Source organism: Agelaius tricolor, unplaced genomic scaffold, assembly GCF_023055355.1.
Source record: "Agelaius tricolor isolate 1412-34295 unplaced genomic scaffold, bAgeTri1.0.p SCAF_2, whole genome shotgun sequence".
Classification (NCBI taxonomy): Eukaryota; Metazoa; Chordata; class Aves; order Passeriformes; family Icteridae; genus Agelaius; species Agelaius tricolor.
In genome coordinates this window covers 45,754,454-45,775,286 of record NW_027269262.1, presented here as the reverse complement: position 1 = coordinate 45,775,286, position 20,833 = coordinate 45,754,454, and the positions used below count along the sequence as shown (strand labels likewise).

The window sequence follows — 20,833 nt, the reverse complement described above, 5'->3', positions numbered from 1 at the left end:
ACTTTTTTTAGTGACAATTACCACTGCAGTGGGTTGCAGAAACAACCAACACAATTATAATTTTTTTTTTTCTCATTAATGCTGAGCTGGATCAAAAGAGAACTATTGTCTCCAGAGTAGGAAATTCTTGGCAATTACATTCTTAGGCACTTTCTGCTCTATTAAGGACATTGTAGACACTGTAGAACACACAGGATATAAATCTATGTTTCATCCTCATTAGCAATTATTTTCTCAATTGCACTGAGAGCAGATACCTTAAATTCAAGTTCCTTACTGAGACCAAGAATACATGGAAGAGCAACACCTTAGGCACTTAGATGGATGAGTAGCTCTGAATATTCCATATGACCATTCTCTCATTCACTGCTAAGCCTATGTGCAAGTGCCATGCTGAGCAAGGCACTTCTGAAAGCTTCACTCTATGTGGTATCCCTGCCTTCGATCCTGTTTCCACTCTTTTCAGGACATTTTCCTTTTTAGTTTGCCTTTTTAACCTTAAAAATTTGTCTTTTCTTCAGGCTCTTAGGGAAGGCTGGGTTGAGAGATGAACAGCCTTCAACTTATTTTTTCCTCATGACAAGTATTGAATATTTATGTGCTGAATTGTGATGAGCTGTCCTTTCTATATTGCATATTACTGGGTATTTTAATTCATGAGATGGAATTCAGAGCAGAGAGGTGTTTCTGAATGTTTTTATAGCTCTAAGTAAATAAATGAGGCAGACAAGTTTTTGTCTCCTCATCCGCCTCTTCAGCAAGTGCATCTCTTTACTCTTCATGTTGTTGTTCTGCAGAACCAAGCCACCTCAGTGATAGACACAATGTGTATCAAAAGAAACAACATCAGCATCTTATTGGCATTCTCTCTTTTGAGAGAAGAACAGAACAGAATTGAGAAACTACTCATCTTTTTCATTTGTTTTCTTCATGAGTCTGGAAGGCAAAGAGTTTCACCAAAGTTGTGCAAACAATATCTCTAAGCTGTCCTCAGAATAATCACTAAGAAGTTCTCCCTCTGGCTTCTGCACATCCTATATTCTTCCCATCATGTGAGTATGAGAAAGCATCTTAAAAATGTGTCACAACAAGAATTTTACCTTTTGGTTTTTATCTTCCCCCACTCCCAAGCTGTTGTGTTTTTCACTAACCTCACATATTTGCTTTTTGCAAAAAAAACCCAAGAAAAATGGAAGCAATGTTCAGAAAGTATGAAATTTTAAACTTTCCAGTATAAATACAACATGTAATAAAGGCTTTAAATATCAGCATAATAATAATGAACCTTTCAGCTTCCTGCTGCAAAACCACATAAACCTGGAACAAGATTAAACTCATGTACTATTGATAATGCTCCTGAGTTGAACAAGTGAATTGGTCGAACACTGGCCAAAAATTCTTACTAAATAAGTAAAAATGTCAGGGTAACATTTATTACATGTTTAAAAGCTCAGGTGAAAAATGTATGATTCTTCTGGCTTTCTTTTATGATTGTGTGCTATAAACTCCCTTTTCCATCCCTTTCTTTCCTATTCCCTTTGTCTCTGAAAAGGGCAGGAAAAGAACACGAAAAGTGGTAATTTAGTTTTTAATGCCTTAAAAAATTGTCATTCTTTTCTTTATTAAAAAATTGGTCATGTTAGGATTAGTTCTTAAGGTACTAGAGAGCAGAAGAAAAAGTAGCTGTGACTAAGGCCCTCAGAGCTCCTTGTGCAGTCTTGAGGATGCCATATTGCCTGGGATCCAAGGGGTACCTGGACTGCTGAGAGCCACAGAGGTTCTGTGGTAGGCAGCGTGTTCTTGTTTGAAAAGCTGCTCTGAGCTCCTGAGATGGAATGGTCTACAGCAGCAGGGAATGTTCCTTAAGGTTATGTGCAAGTAAAGGCAGGAGACAACTCTTCTAGCAGACTAGAAAATAAGGAATTAAGGTGCATTCCCTGAGTTATTTAACCATGGCATTGCTTCTTGCTTTTTCAACAAGTACAGAACAATGAAAAGGTGATTCTATCACTGTGAACTCTGAGCTTTCATACCAAATATTCTTTATTTGTGTCTTTTTGTAGGTAGAAAGTCAAGGATTATTGTACTTTGGGGGAGAACAGACTCTTCATGCTTCACGCTGGCAGAAACCCTACTGTAGCAGTTATATCTCTCTGTGCCATAGGTCACAGGGCTCCCTTTAATAGGGCATGGTGTGGAGAAAAGCAGATCCCAAGAATTGCCATATGCAAGCTGTTCATTAGAAATTACTGTTTTACTGCAAACTCTAAAATGCCAATGCACATCTAGTTATCCACCCTGCTTAATTCCTCTGAAAATAAGTTGGGGCTTTTTTTCCAGTATTTTATGCACCTTAGTTATCAACAGAAAGAGATCTAATGATCTAATTTTAAAGCTTGTCTGCCAGTGCATTGGGCAACAGACAATACTTCTTGCTAGATTTTTTTTTTTTTTTAAAGGAGCATGAGGAATGGGATGCAGCATGGCCAATAAATCATTTCACCTAAGTGGAGGCAGATCACTGGCTAGGGTTGCCATAGCTGGGACCTTACTGGACGGGTCACTATTTCATCAAAAGCAGTATCTAGAAGAGAATTAAGTATTACCCAATGTCAGTGTGTTAGGAACTTAGAGAACTTATAGCCAGAGTAATTTTCCATGGGAAGTTAAAACCAGTACTATTCAAGTGTTTAAAGACATCTTGTGGACAATGGCATACAATAATATCAGAGAGAAAAATACTTTTGGAGGTCTTAGGGAAACAAATGTGTGGCAGAGCTAGGTAATATGAAATTGGGGGTGGCAGAGTTAGGTAATATGAAATTCCAGCTATATGAGTGTTTCTTTCTTTATCAATCCTTAGCTTTATTTAAGAGACCTAGAAGGATAGTGAGCTCCTGGGTGCATAGTTAAACATTAAGGAACACTTTTCTTCAAGAAGAAACTAAGGAGCCAAAGGTGTAGTATATGTAAGATTAGTCTGCCCTGGTTTTGTGCCATTCTATAGTTTTGTGAGTTTAAAGAATCTGAATTAGACAGAGTTTGATACCTCTATAGGTCACAAGCTGCTTGGGAGAAAGTTTTTAATGAGTTAAACACGGCCTGGAGTGGAGACGCTGCAATTTTAGGGTTTTAAATGTCTCTGTCACAGAGAAATCTAAAATACTGCACAAATAAAGAGAAACTGAAAGGTCATTTTCTCTGGCTCATGCCCTAGGAAGACTCTCTATATGGCTCTTTCTTCCAGTTCCTCTCCTTTACCAGCATTTGTTTCCTCAGAGGATGTCCTGTGTTTTACTCCTACTTTCTAATGCTTGATAGTCAGTCTAAATGAAATAAAAAAGCAACAGTTTTTGTAATAGCATCATTTGGTAAAAGCTGGAAGGAAAACAGAAATGTGGAATATACAGCTCCTTCAAGATCAGAATGTGTGAAGAAAGTCTGTTAAAAATTAACATAGAAGTGTTTGAGCAGGAGGGAAAGAAGGATGTTCCTGATTTAGGGATCAATTCTGAGCAGCATGTGGCCATCTTGAAGAGGTGGAGGTTCAACAGATTTTAGAGAAGGGGAATTAAAGGAATATTTTTACTTAATTTATGTTGCTGCTAAGAACCAACTGAAGTGTAGGGGAACATCTATATTTTAGCTAGAGAAATGAAGGATGCAGAAGGAATGACTGAGTCAGCCCACTGTTTGCCCAACCTGGTGTGGAGAAAATATGAGCTCTGAATGACAAATTGTAGATACCAGTGACACAGTAATACAAAATAAATAAGCCTGAAAAATATGAAGAACAAATATATAATTCTATGGCACTACTAAGGATCCTTTAATTGAGGATCCTTTAATTAGGGATCCTTTATTTAAGAATCCTTTAATCCAGGCTGGTCAGGAGTTCACAAACTCCACAAGGAGTCCATAAGGAGGAGGAATGAGGTGCCCAGGGTCCAGGAGCCCTTGCCAGTTGCATGGCAGGTCTTAGCAGAGTACTCACCAGTAGATGAAATCTGGAGAAACACCCCTAGGGAAGCCTAACTCCAGATATGCCATCCTCTGCCCTTTCTATTGCAGGAGTGAAGGGAGATCTCAGTGCAGTCAGGAGCTGTCCTCAGGCCATACTCACAGGCTGCCATTCCTTCATGGACACACAGGCAGGGCATCCCCTGTGTTTGTGTTTGGGTGTTTGGGTTCCCTGTGCTTAAACAAATACAGCACCTATTTGGGCAGAGACAGAAGAGGATGAATGTCTGGGAGCACCAATTTTGAATCTGTTGACACTTGGGGTTGCCGTGGGTACAGCTGAGTAGGATGTGGGCTCCTTGCCTCATATTCTCTGCTTTTCCTGAGCTCAGTAAAGAGAAGGGAGGGGAGGCAGGGCCAGGGAGTGAATCAGATGCCTGAAATTAGTTGCTGTGAAAGCTTTTCTCATTTAATACCAATCTCAAAGGCCAGACTGCAATTGTAAGAAAGGCAATAATAGACAGCATTAAACTCTTGTGTAGTCTGTCTGGGCTTCAAATCTCCAAGAAAATGCTCCACAATGCTAACACCCTTCCTCCTATCTCCACAGAGCAGCAGGTGCATAAAGCTCCTGGTACCAAGTGTGTGCAGCACTGGATACTTAGTCATGAAGGGGAACAAGGCTGGCAGCAGAGGTTGGTGCCTGCAGAGAGAAAACATTTACCAGCTGATGCTTTAAACAGCAGCTGCAGCATCCTCAGATTCACCAGCTCCCACTCAAAGACATTGCCTGAATCGATTCAACATGCAGCAGGAAGGCCACATGCATCCACAGAGGAGCCTACTCTAAGCAGAGAAACATCTGGCCACAAGTATGAAAAAGCCTTTACCCCACTGGCACCAACAAAGATAAAGGTGAGAGCTCTGTGGGGTGTGGGAAGGGAGCAGAGCCTTTCCAGTGTCAATGATGTCCATAAACCATTTGTGGGGGAAGGAAAGCAGTGAGAAATGCTGCTTTTGAGAATGGGAGTGGCTGAAGCACAGAGTGGTAATAATGCATTGGAAATTAAAAAATTCAAGGCCTGCTACCTCATTACTGAAGAGGTGAGGGACCTGGGCTTGCACTGGGGAGAGGGACCTGTACTGGAACCAGGCAGACTGAACTAGGATCCCACTATTGGGTTGCTGCAACCTTGGCTTTATTGTGTATATCTGAAAAGATACTATTGGTTGGCATTGGGTTTTGTATGTATAGAACTTGGGAATGTCTTTCCAAAACTAAAACAAAATATGCTGTGTTCTCTACAAGATGTTTGTGGGCTTAAGCATTATGTTTCTTCTGTATTTATATGTTGTACAAGTATATATAGATGGGGGAAAGAAGAAATACCTGATACATGGGTAAAATATGGGTCTGTGGTCAAGCATTTGTTCTGAATAGTGGAGAGATTCAGAATAGAAAAGGGCAATATTTTTTAGTGACGGAAATGGGCTTCTATACTTTTAAAAGGATCTTTATACTGTATTATTTGTCCATTACTTTCCAGAAGGGTATACATGGTACATGGCTGAATGCCACAAACAGTTTCTTTTAGGAAGTATTTTCTGGTTGTCAATAAACAGGCAGTGTAGCTGAGAAGAGGATTGCATCACACTTTCTCCAGATTTCCTAGCTGGCAGGCTCTGCTCACCTCCCAGTGGCCCTCTGCTCTGCTGCTCTGGCAGTGTTTAATGTTCAGCTGGAGAGAAAAAAGAGGATTGTCCTTTCAGAATGTACATACATCAGCCCTGACTGAAAGAGAAATACAGCAGGAAACACTGATTCCAAATTGCTATTTAAAGTGTTGGACTTCTTCTGAAATGCAGACAAAACAGAAATAAAACACAAGCTAAAAGGAGTGATTTTTGTTCAAGCAGAGAAGGGACTCCCTTTTGGCTCCTTTTTAAAGGCATTAACTATATCCAAAGAGCAGTTGAAATGGGGTGAGAATAAAATGGTATTTCTAATGTAAACAACTAAGCTTTGATAGCAATAACTACTCCTTTAGATACTGGTCTCTGCTGTACTGGAATCCGGGAGGTAAAAACAGTTTCTTATTCTTGGTGGTAAATCTGCTGGGCTAAATCTGAAGCTAAAAGCTCCAAACATCTCCAGGCAAATCTTGCCAAGTCTAAAGGCTCCTACTAAACTTATGTCATCTGGAGGCTGATACATGAGCTACTGCTTATATACTGCACAGAATTATGCCAGCCCCTTATGCAAGGCCCTCCACACAGGACACTGGGATTTTGTGGCTGAGAAGTGGGTCTGGATCTGCTCCACTCTTTGGCGTGGGGAGAATGATTATTGCATGCTAGACAAGCAGTACTGGGTATTGCATATGACATGCTTTGCTTGCTCACTGTTTTTTTTCCCTCCTACCTATCCTGTCAGTAATCAGAGACCAGAACTTGCATGGCACACTTTCTAGACTAATATCACTTGATGCATTAGATAGATCTAAAAATGAATCACTTGCTGTGCTGCTCCCCAGGCATTCTTTTATCATTCTCCTTGAGTGATAGTAGATATAGATGATATCCCAAACTACCAAAATTTCTTTGGGTTTAGTGCCAATATTTAATGTCTTAAAAATGAGAAGATATAGCTCCTATCTATACTTAGAAAAGCCTTTTTGGGGATGCAACATGATGTCCAATTCTAGCAGAGACATATCCTGCCATCTGCCACACTGAGCCTAAGTCTTTCTGATTCTGATCCAATGCCAATTAAATCTAGCATACAGAAAGCAGAGGTAAGGAGTCCAAAACAATAAAGAGAACATGAAGATCACAGAGGGAAGTTGATGCCTCATTCATGCACCAGTCAGGATCTATCCACCAGCAAAGGACTTAAAAGAAAGAGAAGAAGCTGGAGACCAGAAAAAATATAGTGACTGCATGGCAAAAGAAATGCTACTGTGTTGGTATTCCTGAAGCACCTCAGCCACCCCTTTTGCTTAGAGTAGGCAACAATGACCTTATCTCACAGAACTGGTATGAGCAGTGGGTTGGCTTTTTCATGGTGCTTTATTTAACTTACTAATGAACCAATATACAAACATACACTTGTATGTGCAGAAAATATGGACTTTAAAATTAAATTTTTTTTCAGAGAAGGCCAAAAAAGAGAGATGCAACTGCTCATGCTGAGGTGATAAGCATCTGAACAGCTCAGGAGTCACAGTGCCCTGGATGGAGTTGGATGCAATGTCTAGCACGTGGGCATCACTAGTACCACTTTCTTTTCCCCCATAGCACAGAATAATCAACAACTGACCACTTATTTCAAGCTAGAAAGGCAGCTATAGGTGGCTCTCTGTGAGAGCTAAGGGCAGAACATAAGAACAAACTTTTGTTTGTTCAGATTGTTCAGACCATGAACAGGATACTTCCTCTTATAGCTGCAGCTGCTCAGGTCACTGTAGGTTCTTTTCTGAGGTTTTCTTGTTTGTTGTGGTGTTGTATAGGGTCTGTCTGGCATTTGCCTATTTATGTCTGTCTGGCATTTGCCTGGCGTCTTTTTACACCCATATATGTTTTTTTCATAGCCACAGTAGGAAGGAATTCCAGGTGTACTATCCACTTGCATGAAGAACTAGCTCCTTTTGCTGGTTTTGAACTCAGCTCTTGCTTTTTTGTCCTTAGTTCTGGGAGTAACAGTAAGTGGCTGATCTCTGCCCACCTTCTTTATGTTGCTAAAGATTTCTTGGATCTTTACTCAAAACTGCTAAGATGCCTCTTTTCCATAATAAACAGTTCCAGACTCTTCCTCAAGCTTTTTCTGCTTTTATTTATCCCTGTGGGTCTTCTACAAACCATATATGCCCTTTTGCAGATGAGGAGAGCAAAACTGAAGACAATATTCAAGGCATGGATAAAACATGGACTTATACTGCAGCATGATGATTTTTGCTTTGCTCTCTATTCTCTTCCTGATAATTCTAAACATTTGTTGTTTTTCTCTTTCAACAGCTATAGAATAGTAGCATGATGCTTTTTGTGGACCTTTATATCATAACATGAAGGTCTTGCTCCCAAGTGGTAATAGTCAGTGCAGGGCTCATAATTTTTGTGTGAAGCAAAGACTGGTTTTCCTCATGTGCATCACTTTAAATTTATCTACCCTGAACTTCATCTATCAATTTATTGTCCAGCTGCTTGGCCCCTTAAAGAAAAAATCAGCATGGTTGTTCTTGTTCTCAGTGCCTTGGATATTTGTGTGTTATCTGCAAATTTTGTTATCTCCTCATCCTCTTTTCAAGGTGATAAAATTTGAGTATCTTAAACATTAAAAGTTTCAGCACCGTTCCATAGAAAATTTGACTAGAGATTGCACTGAGAAATGACCATTAATCCTCTTTTCTCTTTTGATTTTTGTATGCAGTTTTGTTTTCTACATACTTATTTTCTTTCTCTTTGATAAAAGAGTTTTAAGAAGCCTCTTGGAAATCCAGTTGCATCAAGCAGATAATTTTCAGCTACCTACTTAAGCCTCTTGCACCTTAAAGAAGCCATGCTGACTACCCTCAAATGAGGCACCACCAGTGGATAAAGTCTCTGATGAATCCTTTTCCCCCCTAACACAGCTGATGCTGTGCTTCTCTAAGTGACTCATTTTTGACAGACAATTATTTTAGCTAGGTTCCCATTTCCCGATCTCAACAATAGCTCAAGCATGAGCATGCATCAGCTCTTGGAAATTGGCCACAGCAATCTCATGGGGAGCTGTCATGTCAAATCTACCAACACATTTGTTGTGAAGGTCTGTGAGGTGCTGTCCAGCTGATTTACCCTGATGAGCATCCACAATGTCCATAGTGCTCTGTCTGTGTGTGTGTGTGCCTGCACCCTGTTGGCCCCACAGAATATCAGCTCCCACAGTGGCAAGGCACCCACCTGCCTGCATCTTAGCAAATTGTTAACTTCTAGCATGGTGCCTCAGTACCTCATACTGATGAGGACCTCTTCTGTCAGTTCTCAGTTTCTCTAGTAACCACTGAGTGTCCTTTCAGGGCAAGCCATTGGGGCTGCTGGTGAGATTGTTTTCATACTAGCACAGAAAACATCATAAAGTTAGCACACTTCAGGGCCTGCAGGAAGCTGTTCTAACTCCACTAAAGAGCAAGCAGCTCTATGATATTTCTAGGTTTGGCCTCTGTCATTAAACAGGAAACACCTCCTTCTATTTGAAGGAACACTGGTGTGGTATGTGGAGATTAAGGCACAAATCAGCTCTGCCTTTGTCTGACTCAAGGGGTACAGTCTCTCTCACACTTTCCAAATACCTACCAGATTTAATCTTAGGGTATTGCTTTCATCATTAGAAGACTGAAAACCAAGAATAAATGTTTGCATGTAAAATAAGCTGCCTTCTTGTGGATGCTGAATATTATTCAAACTCCATATATTTTCATGTGCATGTACCAGAGCAAGGACACAGGCACAGGCCTGCTCCACAGAGCTCACACACAGGCTGCCTCTTCCTCAAAGGGACCACCTGGATTTTCTCTAAATTTTTCTGGATGAAACCAGCTGAGATTTCTCTCTGTGCCACAGCCTGGGCATGCCCTTGGGGAAAGAAGGTGTGCAGGTAAAATTCAAACACCTATAAACAAAGGGTGCTCATTGAGAAACAATAGACACGTGGCGTAGCGTGGATCAAAAGTGAGTGGTAGAATTCCTTAAGAAGGAGAGAGCCCTAGCTGCTGGTAACCTTGGGGATGGTTACATAAGACCCTGTGAGGAAAGGAGCCCAGCTGCTGGACAGTGCCTCTTGACAAATCCTAACCCTTAGCTTCCTTTGAAATGCTGGTGAAACGCTTCCAAATGACTTCTTGCTGCTTCTCAGAGTTGCTGCTTTGACTGTGGATAGTACCAATCACTGCTTTCCATAACTCAACTAAAATGAAAGGAAGTCCGGGCTAGATCATTGTGATTGGCTACTGTTCTTTGCCATGGAAGCTTGTGTTGGTGTGGCCCCTCCTGATAGCTGACAGAAATCCCTCTGATGGGTCATTTAAAAAAATCATGAAAACAAGCAGGACCCTGAGGCAAAAAAAAAACAACCCAAACAAGCAAACAAACAAAATGTACACAGGTGCTGGTGTTCAAACACTTCTGCTAAACCTAAATAAGATCTACTATGTGAACATGGAAGTCTTCCTTTGGGCAGCTTCTTGCTTTGGTCTGTTGCTAAGAGGGGCACAGGGGATGCTTGAGCTGTTGAGACCTGCATGAGGTATGTGCTTCTGGACAGGGAGATGTAGGGATGTGATATGAAACTCCTTCAAAAGGGCGTCTCTTAGGTAAGAATCATTTGGACTAGGTGTGGATGCAGATAGTGATCTCCATTGTGTTGTTGCACCTGGACCTCTTGCTTGTAGCTGTTTCAGTTGGATTGCTCCAGGACATCTCAGGAGCAGCTTGAAGCAGTAAGCTGTGTGGAGGGACATAGTGGTGGGATATGAGGAATCTAACAAAGACAGCTGTAAACTAAGAGACCCAAAAAGACAGTCTTTGAGTCTGTCTTGTATAGGATGCTTTTGGATAAGGAGGTTTTTTTAAGGGGTAATGAGAGAGAAGGAGGTAATTTTAAATTATGCTTGTGGTTGTAATCCCAAGCCTTCGATGTTCTTGGGGAGCTACCTCTTATCTCCAAATTTTTACTCTAAAATAATTTAAAAAATCAGAGAACATATGCTTCTACATGCCAGCAGTTTGTTCAGTGTAATCTGAATGCACCTGCTTTGTGCAAATGCTCCTGTCTGGGTCTCAGCCTTTGGTGAAAAATATCTACATGGTTACATGTTTGAAGGTGTCAGAGTTTCCATCTAACTTCCAAGTTGGGTAGTTCATGTCTGGCAAAAATGGTAACAAGTGTAAAGGAAAAGGGGAATTATGAAACCATGAGGAAATGTGCTTTATTTATGACATATGAAATTTAAATAAAATATTTCACACTTTTTTAAGTGCACACAATTCTCACTTTGATTATTTTTAAAGTGTTGAGTTATCCTGTCTTTTACAAATATAAGTGCAAACTCCTCACAGTCCAGATGGAAAAAACATCTGAGTATTTCTATGTTTTGTTGATAAAAACATTTAAAACATATTTATGAATACTACTTTTACTATCAAGCTGAGGATTTTTCTCACAAACATTTGAAATAATTTTCTGGTAGAGCACTGTTTTCACAACAATGCTTCAAAGTTTAAAAGTGTTCATGAAAGAAAACAAGCACTTACATTTGTGGGCCTATACTGTTTTCAGCTCATGTTCATCAGAATCCCTTAAAAAAGTCATGAAAGTACTTTGTACTTAAAAGTACAAAATTTTTGCTTAGTTGATATATGTGACCCAACCTGAAGGACAAAATTTGACATATTCCTCAGGTTCAGAGGATTGCCAAATTGTATACATGAACGCATGCAAATATTTGTAAGCCTGATACTCTTGTGTATAAAACCTATGTTAGGGTTTTGTTTAAGTGCTGGATCAGATTGAACACATCTTGTTTCACCATTCCAATGGACCTGTGTGCTGAACCATAACCATTCCCTGTCCATATCTACCTTATAGTATATATAAGAATTTTTCTGAAAAATTTCAGAAAGATTAATATGAGTGATTTGAGCAACAAATACACATACATGTCTGTTCTTCCAATACAAACCTTGTAACCTAGACAATCTAATTTCAGACTTCTCCAAATACACACCTAGTAAAATATACAATCTTAGTTCAGAGACTTTTCAGCAGCTGACTCAGGTTTAAAGCTGAATACATTTCACTGACTATGGGACCTTGGACGCCTAACTTAACTTAGTTAGCACCTATTTTCAGATGACTAGAGACTCCAGCTAAATGCTCCTCCTAATATTTTCTGATATTTTATCTTCCACACCTGATTGTCAGCTCAGACCCTTTTTATTTCCTTTATTCACTTAATTTTCAAATTTTATGCCAAGTCTTCAAGTTTGATTTTTCTGAATATAATACTGGGTGATTTCAAACAGCTTTCCTGTAGTAGTCTAGAGATCAAATCCACATATACTTGTTTGATACCTATTTAAATTTATATCAGTTTTATAATACTCTTTTTAAAGCATTATTTGCTTTTCTTTCTCCTTTTTAGGATCTTGTTTTCTTCATTATCTATTAGGGTTCTTCATATGCTAATAGAGTATCCAATGCTGCTCTTCATATCTATTTACTGATGGTGGCCAAATGCCTAGATAAAGTGATTTAGTAAATACTTGCTTGACTCCATTATCACAGTATATAATCAGGTTCTACCAGTGAGACTTTCTATTCAAGGAAACTGTGAAGCTGTTTTCAATACTCCCCTCAGCCATCCTTTTATTGCCCAGCCTGTGCCAATTCAAAGAGTGCAAGGTGAAAGAAGGCACTCTTTCTCCTGCTGTGATTCTTGAGTCAGCTTGAATATTTGTCAACACAACATTCTCAGTTTTTAATATGTGCTAGTGATATTAAGATACTTCCTGGAGAGGTTTCCCTTCTGCTTAGTGCATTTTTGTTCTTTATCCTGGTGTATCGTCTCAGTGATGAACTAAATGGATTTAATGAACTAATAGCTATTATCTTTATGATATGTTCAAATCAACAGGTAGGATATTTTCCCATTAACCTACTAATAAGCTATACTAAATTAAGGTGATCTTAATGATTTACAATGAAGGACAAATTTTCATTAATTTCTATGTAAAGGTATACATGTAGCAATACACTTGGCAGAAAAAGAGCAAAGAACCCTTAAGTAGATACAGTGTGTTGCAAAAACTCTATTATAATCAATAGACATGCATAAGACAATTTTTAGAAACCAGTCAGGTAATTCAATGCAGCAAGAGCTGACTTTCATGGCTAAAAGAGCTTCAAAGTAAATTTTACATAATGTTGGACTAGTCCATACTGAATTATAAAAACGGACTAGACTATAAACCTTCATTAGCTTGGGTTTCTTGAATTATATATATTTTAGTTAAGCTAGGTCTTCCTGTAGGAGATCATGACTAATAAATACCTTTATGATTCTCTTCTACAAAGTCCCAATCTCTGCCTGTGTTCACATAAATAATTTTTGACAGCTTTATGTATTCAGAATTTAGGCATTTCAAGGGTATTTATTTTTGCAAAGTGAAGTATAAATAAAAGCCAGTCAAAATGAAATTTCAACAAATGTAACAAATGTTTTCTCAAGCATCACCCCAGGGCATCACACTGAAGCAAACCCATGTATTTTACTGTATGCCAGTCTCTCATGTCCTGTGTCTCACTCCCTTCTCTCTAATTGCCTCTTTGCTTCTGAAAGTCTTGCCTGACACTAACATTGGATTAAGCAAGGATTCCCCAAATACACTCAGGGATTACTGCATTTATGTGTTCGATTCTTGCTTTGAATTTAAAGGTGATTCTGGCTTTGTAAAAAGGGTATTTCCTCTTTTGGTTTGAATTTTATTTTCCTATAATATTCCTTTATCAACTTCCCCCTTGTTACATGGCTGGTTGGTGTGGGTCTGAGCAACCTGGTGTAGTGGACGGTGTCCCTGCCCATGGCATGGGCTTGGAATCAGATGATCTTTAAGGACCCTTCCAACCCAAATCATTCTATGATTCTATACAGCATGACAACAGAACTCATTTAGATGCAGAAGAGGAAAATTCCTAGAAATTAGACTTTAAAAATATTTATACATGGAAATGCAGGCGGTACAATAATGAGTTTACAATTCCATTTGAAGAATTTTCGTATTGATACAGAAATGTCTTGCTTCTTGTGAAAAGAGAGGATTTGCTACCTATGTAAAAGAACCAATATTTAGATTAGAGCAAGTCAGCTAAAACATGTTACTCATGGAAACTTCTTTCCCTGACAATATTTCAAATATTTCTCTAAGTAACTACTTTAGAAATCAGTTCCATTGGAAAGTAATAATGTGAGATAATGACCAGTGTAACTAGAAAGTGGGGGTAAAAGGAATTCCCTCACTTGAATTATCTGTTTAATAAATTCTATTTCTAGGTTGCTTAAGGAGAGAATCAAACTAAATTTGTTACATTCATGAAATAATTTCTATGCCAACTGTAACACTTGTAAACAATGTAAAAGTAGGAGTCACAGTAGGTACTTAAAATATTGTAATGCTATTTTTATGTCACTTTCCTAGGGCTAGCTAAAAGAAGAAAAATATGGTTTTGCCTTTTATTTCTTTACTTCTACCTGCTAGTGTCTTACAGTGCAATTCGATCCTCTAAAGGTGGTGGAAGAGTTTCTGTTTGGATTTGTCCTTTGATAAATAGTATTTTGCTAAATCTAAACCAAATTTATATTTGCAATTAGAACAGAAAAGAAAATACTGTAAATTTGAGAGTTGCATTTCTAAAAAGGAGAAAATGAATTGTTGCTCCTTAATGAAAATGCTGAATTATAAACACTCTCAATCATGGTAGATGTAAACACACAGGCAGAATTGATGTTTCAAGTGTCTTTCTCCTGGTGAGAAACCACTTTAATCACTTTCAAAGATTCATTAATTTTAATATATTTTTAATTAGTTCAGTAAACTTGTAAGTATGATGAAGAGATGGCAATCAAGATCATTAATTTTAAGTATTAATATCCACTGTGGCATCAAGGCTATAGGATTGTAATCAGTTAAAATGTTGCTTTTGGGAGAATTTTTTTACTGGATATAACTGTGAAAAATTAATATATTTTGCTTATTCAAAGGAGGCAACATTATTTGAATCTCAGAACCAAATTACTCTTTTCAACAGCACACTGGAATTGCATCCCACATATTCCACTTTAGTTGGTTAAGAAAAGAGCCATCAGGGAAAGCAAAGCCTCAGATGAAATTATCATATTCTGCAGTGATAAATCAATAAACTTGAAAGAGGAGGGAGAAATAGAAGTTAAGAGTTGACATATAATGTAAATACATCCCATAACATTACTGGATTGGATACTCTAAATGAAGTACTGAAATTTAGCTGCTTTTAATACCCTAGCTGCTCCTAATGCTTTTATGATGGAAAGGTTATGCTACCCTTTAAGGGATGCAAGGGAAAAAGTAGAAAATCAAGAATTTCCTTCCTTAATGGCATGAAATAGCTAAAGACTACAGTGATGATGCATCACAATTTATTAGTGATGCAGTGTTACTTCTTCAGAGGTTTAAGGACATACCTCATTTTTTTTTCTGGACTTTTTTGGGACATCACACAGGTCTTTTAAGAATGTACCTTTGGGTAAGAATACATTTCCCTTTGTAGTCTTCAGTCCTCATGTTTATGGAATACAACATTACTTATTCTTGAATGAATTTCTTTATAAATATTGACAAAAGGGCACAGACCATTAATTATGTAACAATGGACACCAACCAAACCAAGCCAAACCCAATTTTCCATTTCCTACTGGATATTCAGACTAAAGAGTGCTACAGCACTGCAAATATATTTTCATTCTGGATCAGTATATTTGCTAGGGTACATTCCTCCCTAATTACATCAGAGAAACACAGTGGTGTAGGAGTGCTCTTGTTCAAGCCTAAAATCTTACATAATAAATATTGTTAGTGGATATTTGGAGCTGAAGTACCTTGGCTTCTGAATGTGCTGTATTCCCCCTTCTGCTAGCTACTACAGGATGCTTCACAAGGGATGCCAGGCTTTATGCAGTGTTCTTTATTTGTGGTAAATTAGGGAGATGTTCTGGAGCGCTGAGGCTGCTGAATATATTTACCAAATGCCAGGTGACTGCAGTTATCACTTTATAGGAGAACAACTAGAACTATCTAATTGTGTATACATCCACAGCAGTCCAAATTACACCAGCAGTAGTGCTGCTATTTATACAGGTGGTAATAACACTACAGAAAATACCACCCACCTGGGAATCAGAGACTGTAGTAAAAGTCCTTATTTATCTGCCTATCAAAATAGTCTAAGGCTGAATTTACAAAAGGATAGTGTTTATATTAACAGTGGAAAAATTGTACCTATGTTCTTTTCACACATGGAAATGGTCTGTGAGGGTTTTTTTTTTTATTTGTGCAATGGAAAATCACCACAAAAATACAGTGTACTGGATTGTGAGGAAAACTACTGAACAAGTATAGATTGGAGGCCTGAGGAACAGATTATAGAAGATCAAGGCTAAAATTTACTTATAAGGATGTCTATTCTTACCCTTTCATGAATACCTACTCTGACCTGCAGTAGAATGGTATCATGTTTTAGCATATAGCTACAAATGGATGTATTGGTTTGGCACAGCCTGGTTTTTTGGTAGGAGGAGGACTACAAGATGGCTCCTCTGGGAAGCTGCTGGAAGCTTCCCACCATGTGCAGCAGACCCAATCCTTGACAGCTCTGAAGATGAACATGCTGCCGGGCAAAACTGGGCCAATGAGAGAGGCTGGTGATGCCTCTGTGATGACATATTTAAGAAGAAAATAAAAACAAAATCATGAGTTTTTCCTTCTAGTCAGAGAAGAGGAGGAGGAGGTGAGAACATGTGAGGGAAACAGCATGGAGACACCAAGTGGAGCAGGAAGGGAGGAGGTGCTCCAGGCACCGGAGCAGAGATTCCTCTGCAGGCCATGGTGAGACCATGGTGAAGAAGCTGTGCCCTTGGGGATCCACAGGGATGCAGAGAATCCACCCATAGCCCATGGGGATCCATGGGGGATGCAGAGATCCACCCACAGCCCGTGGGGGAGGTGCCCATGCTGGAGCAGGTGGATCCCTGGGGGAGGCTGTGATCCAGTGGGAGACCTGGTGGAGAGAGAAGGCCCCTGCTCCCAGGCTGGAGCAGCCTGTCCTTGGAGGACCGCACCCTGTGGGAAGAGAGCCAAGCCACAGCAGTTTTGGGAGGATTGTCTGCCCATGGGAGGAGTTCACATTGCAGCAGGTGCAGTATGGCTGCTGCTCATGAGAGTGGACCCACACCAGAGAATTTCATTGAGAACTGTCTGCCATGGGAGAGACCTTATGGCCTCACAGGGGAAGGACTACTCTCCCAGAGCAGTGGAAGAAAATCTTGGTGATGAACTGACCAAACCCCCATGCCCTGTCTCCCTGAGCTGTTGGTGGGAGGGAGGGGGAAACGTGTTTTAAGGACTTATTTTGCTTCCCATTATCCTCTTCCAATTCTGTTAGTAATAGGTTGCACTTTGCAACCTTAAGCTGAGCCTGCTTTGCCTTTGAAATATTTCTCCTGGTCCTTATCTCACTCATGAATTCTTAGTAATTTTTTTTCCCTCCTTTGCCCTGCTGTAGCAGGGATGGGGCAGGGGGTGTGTGAGCCAGCGACTCTCACGTGTGCCTGGTGTTGGGCCAGTGTCAAACCACAACAGTGTAGACAACACATGACCTCACTGAGGGTAGTAGTAACCCTGCTCTGTGGGGTCCTGCTGAGGTGGCCCAGCAGTCTGTGCATGCTACCACACATGTCTGTGTTTCCCAAGGGGCTGAGAACACTAAATGAATTGTGGCTGTGCAGGGTGTAGTGGTTTGTGTGTGCTGCCATACAGTCCCAGCTTGATGCTGTTGAGACCCAGGGGAAGCAGAGGTCTCTGCATGGGGCTCCTGGGACCTCCCAGAGCAAGGGTGAGGGCAAGCAGAAGGCCTCAGAGATCTCTCCACTCTTTACAGACTAAATATACCCTAGATCAATGGGCATTCCCATTGAACTGCAATATTTGAACACTGTTTAGTTGGCTTAAGATGAGAAGCACTGCAGCCATAATGTTCTGATGATATTGTTCCACATTGACTTCTAGGGGAGAGAGGGAGAGAGAACATCACTTACATCACTTGTTACAGCTGGTAAAGGTAGTCAAGCTTACAGACAAGTGGCCTATATACTTTCAGGTATGTAGGAATGTTTTGGAGAAAGATAGAATTAAAAAAACTCTACAGACCTGGCTAGTAGAACTGGTCTTTTAAGAAATTCTCCAGTTCCACACAAATTGTAGTATTAGCTGTTTGTTGGTATAATTGTATGACTAATAGGATTTCCAAATGGTTCACTTCAATTTGCCTCATTTCACTTCAATGAACTACTATATACTGGTATTTGCTGTAAATTAGCATAGTCCCCACCATTTCAACTCACACAAGTGTCTTGTGCAGGTCCTCAAGAGTCTTCAAGAGTAAATTTCGTGTTAACATCTTTATAATTAGAAAAGCTGAGGGTAACCAATGGGGCTAATCCATCAAAGTACATAGTGAATGTTTCTTCTAACACCTATTATATTTTCTAAGTGGGCTATTACGGTTTTTATATCTTCACTGATAAAATTTATTTTCTCATAAGTGGTTTTGAATTAAGGTGGGAATGGAACTTAAAATGGTAAATGTTGTACTTTCACACTAAACACATGTGATTTTTTTGGCCTGGAGCCCAAGAAGAATGAAGAATTTTTTGCTGCTATAAGCTTAAGTATTAGTATTTTTCAAATTCTAAACACTTGCTGAAGAGCTAAAGATCCTCTTCTCACTCCTTCTATGTGTTTTGAGTTCTATTGCTTTTTGATGCACTCTCCTATGGCTTACAATCTCTCTAAATAGTTTAATTTAGGAAGTGGGATTAAGTGAAATATGCACAGATGGCTAAAGCAGAGGCTTGGTCAGGTGATCTGTCATTAAAAACAACTGTATTTTGTCTTGGCTATTAGAGTCTCTGGATCTAAACCTTGCCCAGGGAAAATTAAGGGCACTAAAAGGCCAGCCTGACCAAATTGTTATAGGCATGTGAGTGTAGCTCATTCATGAATAGAAAAACAATTCAGGATTATATTCCTAAATTTCATTCCAGTTATTGTCAGCCAACAGCAGACCTTCAGCCCTCTCTAAGCTGTTGCATTTGTCACACCTGGATGACCTACCCCGGTTCCTGTAGAAAACTTAGGTAGGAGAGGGAAGGTCTAGCTTGAGTAAATGTGTTACCTCAAAATAAGTGTTATGGAACTGAAGTTTGAGAGAGAGGCAGTCACTGGCACTCTAAATTGTTTTAAATTTAATCATTTTAAGTTAATTTTTTTAGGGCCAAATTCTGCTTTAATGTTTAGGATTTAGAAGTGGCTAGTTTGTGATAGAGTTGATAAAGCATTTTAGCAGATATAGAATGAGCCACTGATACATGGGAGCAGAATCAAACATGGAAAAGCAACTTGTGTGGAAGGATCCCAGGGACAGGAGCAAGAGCAGTGTGCAATGTTGTTCCTGGTGCCTTAGCAGGAGTGAGGTCTGGAGGAGAAGGTGCTAATGAGAAACAGTTGGCATGCCAGTCCTTCACCTATCAAATGTATGCCATGTCCTGTGGCGCCCTTGCACCCTGGCAGTATCAGCAGGCCTGTGGCAGATGTAGGCAGCCTGAACAAGAGTCAGTGCAAGTGCACTGAAGGCTCATTGCAAGACAAAGTGGTGAACATCTCACTTGCTAGAGGCAGAGGATAGAGTCTGGTGTCCTGCATAACATCCCAGCCTTGGCAAACCACCATGTTCACCTTATACTATATGCATCAAAGAGAAATCCTGCTGTATTTGTCACAGAACATATATTCTGAAGAGGGCAGTGATTCACAATGGGCTTCCTCAGATAACCACAATATGTACTAAATACTTTGGTTGTGGTGACAGTGCAAATCTCTGAGTTGGATCAGCCACAGATTTTAATTATCAGCATATGCTTCCCTGATGAGTTTCTTGCAAAAGGTTTTGCTACATGCCTTTTTACATGTGTAAATACTGACTATATGACATGCTCAGGCCAAAATTGGCACTTGCTTCCCTCACTGACATAGTTTTAGGTGTTTCGTATTCCTCCTCTCAATTTGCTTTTGTAGATAGCCACAGCTCAGTCAGGTTTATCCCAAATGCTTAGCCTAATGTGCATTGATAGGATATCCTCACAAGGTGTGTGCATGTGCATGAGTTACATTGGGAAGAGTGGTGGTATTTGCACCATTTCAGGTGTATCTTCGTTACACTTCTGTACATGGATTTGCCGAATATAAGTGTAATATTTGCAACATGTTGCATATCACATGGCAAAGGGAGGGCTTCACAACATATATTTGCCATCAAGGACAAGATCTCAGCAGATGAATTCGTTGATCCTTCACAGAATGGATGAAGAATTCAATAACTCACCAAGGTTAGATTTTACAGTTTGTGTTGTTTTGTCCAAATTGTAATGAGCAAGAAAGTAGCACTGTGAGGGATGGGTCAAGAGAAGTTCAAGAGGAAGTTCAAGAGGAAGAATTCAGTCTACTTCTCCCCAGTTCTCAGAGTGTGAGATTTTTCCTGTCTAAAATTCTGTGGCAGATTTTTAGTCAAGTGTTAATGCAGGTAGACTCTTCTAAGGGCTGATAACATTGGGACACAGGGCACTGACCTAATAGCATTCAGGCACCAAAACAAAGCAAAGGTAAGTAAACTGAAATCCCATGATCCATGGTAAAATTAATGGTGGGATGTCTGTCAGGTCAGGCAGCCCCTGGTGATGGCTGTTACTCAAGGTTTTAGCATTACAGCAGAAATACAGGTCCTTGTAGCCAGTTTTCACCCTCTTGTTTGCAGTGGGAGAGGCAATTTTACTGCTGAGCACAGAACGCTTCCCCTTTGCTCTTCTCTCTTTATGTCTGAAGAGCCCTGCACAGAGGGCTCTTCATGGCATGACAGAATCAATGCTGGTAATGCTTTTAAGAAATTTTAAGGTGAGCTGACTACCCAAACAAGCTAGTTTAAAAGCAACTTGGTTATGTCTGCACAATTTCAAGTATCTGCAGTGTAGACACC

At 39.8% G+C, this 20,833-nt stretch overlaps 1 protein-coding gene across 1 annotated transcript in view; it reads left to right on the top strand.

Moving 5' to 3' along the window:
- Positions 1–20,833, top strand: part of LOC139585039 (involucrin-like) — a 126,282-nt gene that overhangs the window by 70,135 nt on the left and 35,314 nt on the right. Inside the window, exon 6 of the mRNA XM_071417449.1 lies at positions 4,576–4,875. Coding sequence (XP_071273550.1) covers positions 4,576–4,875 — 300 coding nt within the window. The remainder of the gene's footprint in view (positions 1–4,575; positions 4,876–20,833) is intronic.